General features: G+C 39.6%; 1 protein-coding gene across 1 annotated transcript in view; it reads right to left on the bottom strand.

Moving 5' to 3' along the window:
* Positions 1-6,627, bottom strand: part of STOX2 (storkhead box 2) — a 92,972-nt gene that overhangs the window by 5,759 nt on the left and 80,586 nt on the right. Inside the window, exon 2 of the mRNA XM_008574672.1 lies at positions 4,781-4,933. Within this exon, the coding sequence (XP_008572894.1) occupies positions 4,781-4,933 (153 nt within the window). The remainder of the gene's footprint in view (positions 1-4,780; positions 4,934-6,627) is intronic.

The following is a 6,627-nucleotide window of genomic DNA, read 5'->3' as shown; positions in this document are numbered from 1 at the left end:
CGCTCACTGGCTGAGCGAGGCGCGGGAGCGGCGCCGAGGGTTGCGATCCCGTTGCCGGACACGGAAAAAGACAAAAAAAAAAAACAAAACTGCTTGCATACAAGATAAGCAACTTAAAAGAATTTCTACATCCTACTAACAAAAGATCTTCAGCTGGATAACTCCAGGTGACACCACTCACACAGAATACAATGCTGAGATGAGGACACACTATGTACACTGTAGTCTCAGGAATGATGCTCACTATCGTCGTGCAGCACAGCAAGCAAGATAACAAACCCAGGATTAAAACTGACTACATCTGGCTGGCCGATGATCTCAGTTGTTAGAATGCAGTGTTATAATACCAAGGTCAAAGGTTTGGATCCCCGCACCAGACAGCCACAAAACAAATAAATAAATACAAAACAAAACTCCCTATATCCTAAATGGTAGCATATTTTTAGTCAACACTGTAACAGAAAGTTTTTCGTGATCTCAGTTGTTAGAATGCAGTGTTATAATACCAAGGTCAAAGGTTTGGATCCCCGCACCAGACAGCCACAAAACAAATAAATAAATACAAAATAAAACTCCCTATATCCTAAATGGTAGCATATTTTTAGTCAACACTGTAACAGAAAGTTTTTCAGAATATTCTAAGTTTCATTTATAAGAATTCATGATTTACTAGTTCTCCATGGCTGCTAATAAAGGAAGGCCGAGGTACAAATCATAAAAATAGCTATTACTATAAAACAAAAATTTAATTGTATTATAGAATTTGCTGAGGGTAGGCCAGCCAAATGACGATCTTAGAAAACTCATAAAACTACGTTTACAGAATCATAACTACAGTGCGGTCATCATTACTTACCATTAGGAACAAGTTCTTTGGTTGTTCTCAAATGAAGGGATAAGAAAGTTTCCAAAGAGAATCTGTATCTAAGCTTTTTATGTCTTGGGTTTTCAGGCATATGAATCAAATGTTTAACTTGAAAAAACAAAGGAGTAACATTCTTTGCTCCTCGTCCAATCCATTTTCCATACTTCTACCTGTGAGTTTTCAAAGATTTAACTGGAAGTTGCTGATATTTATTATTACTAGTTTATTATTAACCCCTAGTATAGTGACTGATATTTTCAGTTGTCTATGAAATCCAGGGTTCCACCAGGAATCTGTAGGCTTGACCTGAAAGAGATGGTTGTGATGGCTGTTTAATGTTTGTATATTCCATCTCTTCCAGACTCTACTCCTAAAGTTCATCACAAATTTGGATATTGAGGCTTAAAGAACAAAGATAAGATTGACATCTTAACACGGCTGACACGTGACCTCTCTCCTTTCCCATACCTTTCCATCTTCCAAAGCAAAAAGAGATATGTAAAAACACTGCGTGACAAGGTGGTGTTACCTAGGCCTATATATTGCTTTCATACTGCAAATCTGACAAACTGTCAGAACAGAGAGCCTATATATACATGTTCTATATGTTGAGCATTTTAGACTGAAAAGGTTTCTTTAGCTTATTCTTGTTTGTGAGGACCACTGGCTAAGGGAGAATTCAGTAAGAACTGATGTAAGGGGATGAACTGGAAATTGAGCTCAGTGCATGTAATATCAACATGCTCCAGCAGACTCTCAAGTCAACTTCAACCCCATACCCAGCCTTACAGGTCTACCTCTGTTTCCCTGTAGGTTAGCCTTCCTCCCAGGAAGATCCAGCTGTAAAAACTTAATGAGTACTAGCCCAATTTAGACAATCATTCATTCTGAATAAATGAATGAGTAGTTGTTTAGAAATCTGATAAGCAAGTATTTATTTTTTTTAAACCTTTTGAAAATATTCTTGATTCTGTAATAGACATTGGTATATAAAAGTTGTTGAGTTGGTTTTCAAAAAGTCAACCTACATGGAAAGGTGATAAAAAGTTTTAAGTTTCAATATTAGCAGGCATTTTTACTAGAAGACTTTTCACTAAACTCTTTAGAATATGGATGTTCAAAACAGAAAAAGAGGCCAAATTCTGGACTATTATTTTTATTTATAAAATAAGCATCAAATGTGAGAATTTGAATATTTTAGTATTTAGACTTCAAAACTATATTTTCAAATAGAAAGATGTAAAAGAAATAAATACTCTTACTTTTAAGAAACAAACAAAAAAATACAATATTTAAATCACTCCAGAGTTTTAGCATTATCATTGAACATACATTTTTCAAAATACAATTTAAGCATTTTAGGTTTTCTAAAGTATTTTGTTCTGCTGTAGCTTAAGTGATCTCAAAAGAAAGGCAAAAAATCAAAGGAAGGAAAGAAAAGAAAGGAGGGAAAGAGATAAGAAGGGAAAAAGGAAGACAGGCAGAAAACAAAATCTCACTTTTTATAAAATACTAGCTTAAAATCTGGAGCTATCACTGAACAAAATTTTAAATAATTACCACCATGTCCTAGATCAGGGGTCGGCAAATGTTTTCTGTAAAGAGCTGGACAGTAATTATTTTAGGCCTTGTAAGCCTGTTGCAACTACTGAACTTGGCCACTGTAGTATAAGGAACTAAAGAGAAATAGGCATGGCTGTGTTCCGATAAAACTTTATTTACCAAAACAGGTGGTGGGCCACATGAGGCCTGCAGGCCATGGTTTGTAAACCCCTGCCCTAGAGTCAGGCTTCTACAATGTCCTTGCAAACTTCTGGGGCTGGCCAATAAGTCATCAGTGTCACACAGATGAAAAAGGTTTAGTTAGCTACTCTCAGTCCATCTGAAAACCAAGGGCTTGGAATTTCAATTCACTTACCATAAAAGCTAGCAAAGGAGTTTTTCCTTTTAAGTACAAATGATCTATGGATTTCTCTACAAAGTGTTCCCACTTGGTGATATTGTTATCAGCTGCTTGGCAGTGACGAACATCTTACTACTACATGCTGGCACTGTGTTCCTTCCATTCTTTATTTTATAGCCCAGTAATGGGAGGCATGTAACCAATTTCAAAAAAGCTATGTGATCTCTCATGAAACTATATAAAAATATAAGGATTTTAAAAACTGCTGGGATGTTTGATGTCAGGAGCGGCTACCCAGGTATAAAGTTGAAAGAAAGGCCTTCCTTCACAAGAGCATTGTATTTGCAAACAGCATCTGTCCCCTCTCAGATAGCTCTCACCTGGGATTCTGCAGATTTTGCTAGTGAAAGGAAAAGGGTTTGCCTGGAAGTTAACAAAAAGACACAATCAGATAGTGAAGAATATTCAGACATAATAAGATGTCACAAAATTTAAGATAATTTAAGATAATGAAAGAGTGGATTCATGTTAGAATATTTGAACATTGCACATAATATCAAACCATATTAATTAGGAAACTGAAAAAGGAGGAAAAAAAATCACTAGGAGAGAAATATAAAGTTTCTTTGGGGCAAAAGGAAAAGTGGGAGACCCAATATAGGAGATTAGATTACCGTTTAGTTTAGAATTAGTCCTTCTGTCCTCTCCCCAGGTGTGGGTGCACTTTCCCACACCTTGACTTTGGGCTTGGCTGGGTTTGCTTTGGCTGATGCAATGTTAGTGAGTGTGGTGGGACCACAGGGTAAAGAGTCCCTGTGCAAGAGGCTCTGCCAGTAATCAGAACAGTCCTCTGCTTGCCCTCTTTTCCAAAGAAGATGGGGTACAGGTGGAGCACAGCCACCCTGCTAGGCCCCTGCCAGGCCAGCTGACTCCTATGGAATCCATGGACACATGAGCTAAATAAATGTTTATTGTTTCATGCCCCTGATGTGTTCTGCTTATTTGTTAGCCAGCGTTTTTGCAGCAAAAGCTAACTGATACAGTCAACATCTTATACTCGTATTTACTAAGGTCTCTTTTAAGTTAAATGAAAAATATATCAAGTGTTTGTTCTTAATGTAATCTCTATTTTGATCTAAGAACAGGCTTAGTCCACACCAAGTTGGCAAACTGGTGGCTCTAAATGTATTTTACTTGACCTGCGTGTTGCTGGCATGCACATGTTAAAAGTACATGCATACATACTTGCCAAAGTTTAAGGAAATCTAGAGATTTCACATAAAACGGAATTTCCAGATTCTCTTGAAAAATTAGATTTGGCAGTAGTGGCAGAATTCAACATTGGTGGGAGGGGGTGACAACGTGCTGGAGCTGAGTAGTGGGTTGAATCTCAGAGATGGGGTGTGCATTCTTCAGCTTATCACCATTCCTAACATCTTCTAGCACTGGCAGTATCAAATGTCATTCATACAGCAGCTGGGCTGTTGCCTTCTTTTTATCATATTTAAGAGAAAAGCAAAAATTAATTTTAGTTTTTTCTTTTAAAATAAAACCTTAACTAATTTATCAAATATTAGTTTCTTAAAACACATCAAGCCATGACATACACTTGCAAGATATGTTTATTTTTGACTCTAATCTTTTTCTAGTTTAACACCGTAGGGCTACGATTTTTAGTTGTTTCTGACTAGTCCACCGAACCATCATGTTCATGTATTTAAAGAAGGTTAGATTTCAAAAGTTGAATGGAATCCTGGTATTTTTACCAGATTTTTTGTGGATTCTGATTTAGTTTCTTTCTCTCAGTACCAATTAAAAAAATATTTCAGCCGAAGCAGTTATTTTTGACCTAACACAGGTCCCTTGATTACAGAAGTAAGAAAAGTTTCTGGTTAGTCTTGGTGAAGAATTTTTTCCTATTATGTTTAAATGTGGAAGAACAGTCCACTTGAAGCCCAAGAGCAACCAGAGTGCACATCCATTTGGAAAATGCTATGTTCTTTTCTCATTACCTGGGAAACATGTTGTCAGATGCTCCATCAGTGCTTCTTGGGTGACAGGTTTTCTCGCTGAGTTCATCGCTGAGATGGCCAAGCAAAGGATTTCCCCGAGTGGAATAAACTGAGATTGACTGATGGGAGACATACTGATGGGTGATACATCACCTGCAAAAAGACAATTTTCAAGTGAGCACTTCATTAAAGACCCAGTCATTTGTCATACACACACACGTTCACACGTACACGCCCCTCCCATGACTATCACCCGTCCCTCGTACTGTCAGTACAATCAACTCTGAACATGGGAGCTGGTTATCGCCACAGCTAATGCCACACACACAGCGGAAGCTCCTCTTGCCTCCACAAATAAAACTTTCCTTTAAAACCTGAGATCTCATTTAAATGGACATAGTACTGAAAAGTCTTACAACAACAAGGCTTTGAGAAATGATTTCTGTTTTTATTAACTTGGAGCTGATTTATGTAATAACTGCCATTCACATCTCGACAAATGCATTTATGGTAACTTGATGATTCATTCATTCAAATGTTGGGTGCCTTTGTGTGTCAGGCATCTGCTGGGGGATTGGGAGCTGCAGACAGAAAGTGAGTATGCTCCCCTCCTCCAAACCTCTCTGCTCTCAAAGTTTAAGTGGAAGAGACAAATAAGTAGATCCAAGTTCACAGCGTTGGGTGACAGGTGCACAAGTGACAACTGAACAACAAACTTGGAGCAAAGAGGAGGGGGCCATATAACACCACCTAGGGTGAGGGTAGCACTCAGAAGAAGGGAGGCAGAAGGTTTCACCAAGGATCTTCAATCTGAATCAGTGCTAAAGAGAAGGAACGTGCCTGGTGACTGGGAGGTGGGAGGTGCTGACGGTGGAAGGTCCTATGAGTCGGTATTTTCTGGGGAGTAGTAGAGAAGGGAGACAACCATTAGGAAACAGCTGAGTGCCCAAGGCCTTCATTCTATGACAGATGGGGAGTCCTAGAAGGAATGACAAAGGCAGATGTGAATTGCAGAAAGATGACTGTGATGGCCACGTGGATAAAGGCCTGGAGGGAGCAGGAGAGAGCAGATTACAATTCACTAGGAGACTGGCCTCTGCACATATTTACACACTAAAAGGGCCAGTGGAGGCAAAAGAAGCTGAAGACCAGCATCAAAGGCATGCAGAATGGTGACTCCTGAGGAGGTGTCAACCTGAAATGCAAATATCTGCCTTTATTTCTGAAATCTTTACAGCATTTTCAAGTTACGCTTCAAGGATTCCTAGAATTTCCTGGAGATTTCTTGGGTGGACGATCTGGAAGGGGCCAATGCTGGGAGTGCAGAAAAGTCTGCTCTTGACACCTGAGTGCCACCTGTTTTATTGTTTGGGTTCTGCAACTTATAGAACAACTTAAAGTTGTACCCAGCCACAACCCCTAGTTTGCAAGAGAGTACAGAGGCCCTTTGGGAAAGAACTTGAACCCTGCCTTGATGGGATAGATGGGAAATAGTTTGATGGATGAACAGGCAATAGGGCTGGGGAATGAAGATCACCACGTGTGGGGATAAGTCCAGCAGCGCCAGTCAATGCAGCAGGACTCCAGTGTCCAAGGTTGAGGCTGGAACCCCCAAGCCCAGCTCTGTTCAACACCTCCCTCTCCCCTGCACCATGCAGGGCTCCAATCAATTCTGTGGGGGCTCCACTCTATGCAAGATGAATATGAGAAAAGTAAGCCATTGTTCCAATGGCCAGAGGGAGGCGGGGAGTACTCAAATCCAGAAAAGAAGACCAGGAGATAAAAATAAGCAAAAACCAGGAACTGACCCCACCTTACAACCCACAAACTTCTGGTGCCTATGGGAC

Source organism: Galeopterus variegatus, unplaced genomic scaffold (assembly GCF_000696425.1).
Source record: "Galeopterus variegatus unplaced genomic scaffold, G_variegatus-3.0.2 Scaffold1086, whole genome shotgun sequence".
NCBI lineage: Eukaryota > Metazoa > Chordata > Mammalia > Dermoptera > Cynocephalidae > Galeopterus > Galeopterus variegatus.
The sequence above is the reverse complement of the archived record's forward strand: the minus strand, read 5'-3'. Positions and strand labels throughout refer to the sequence as shown.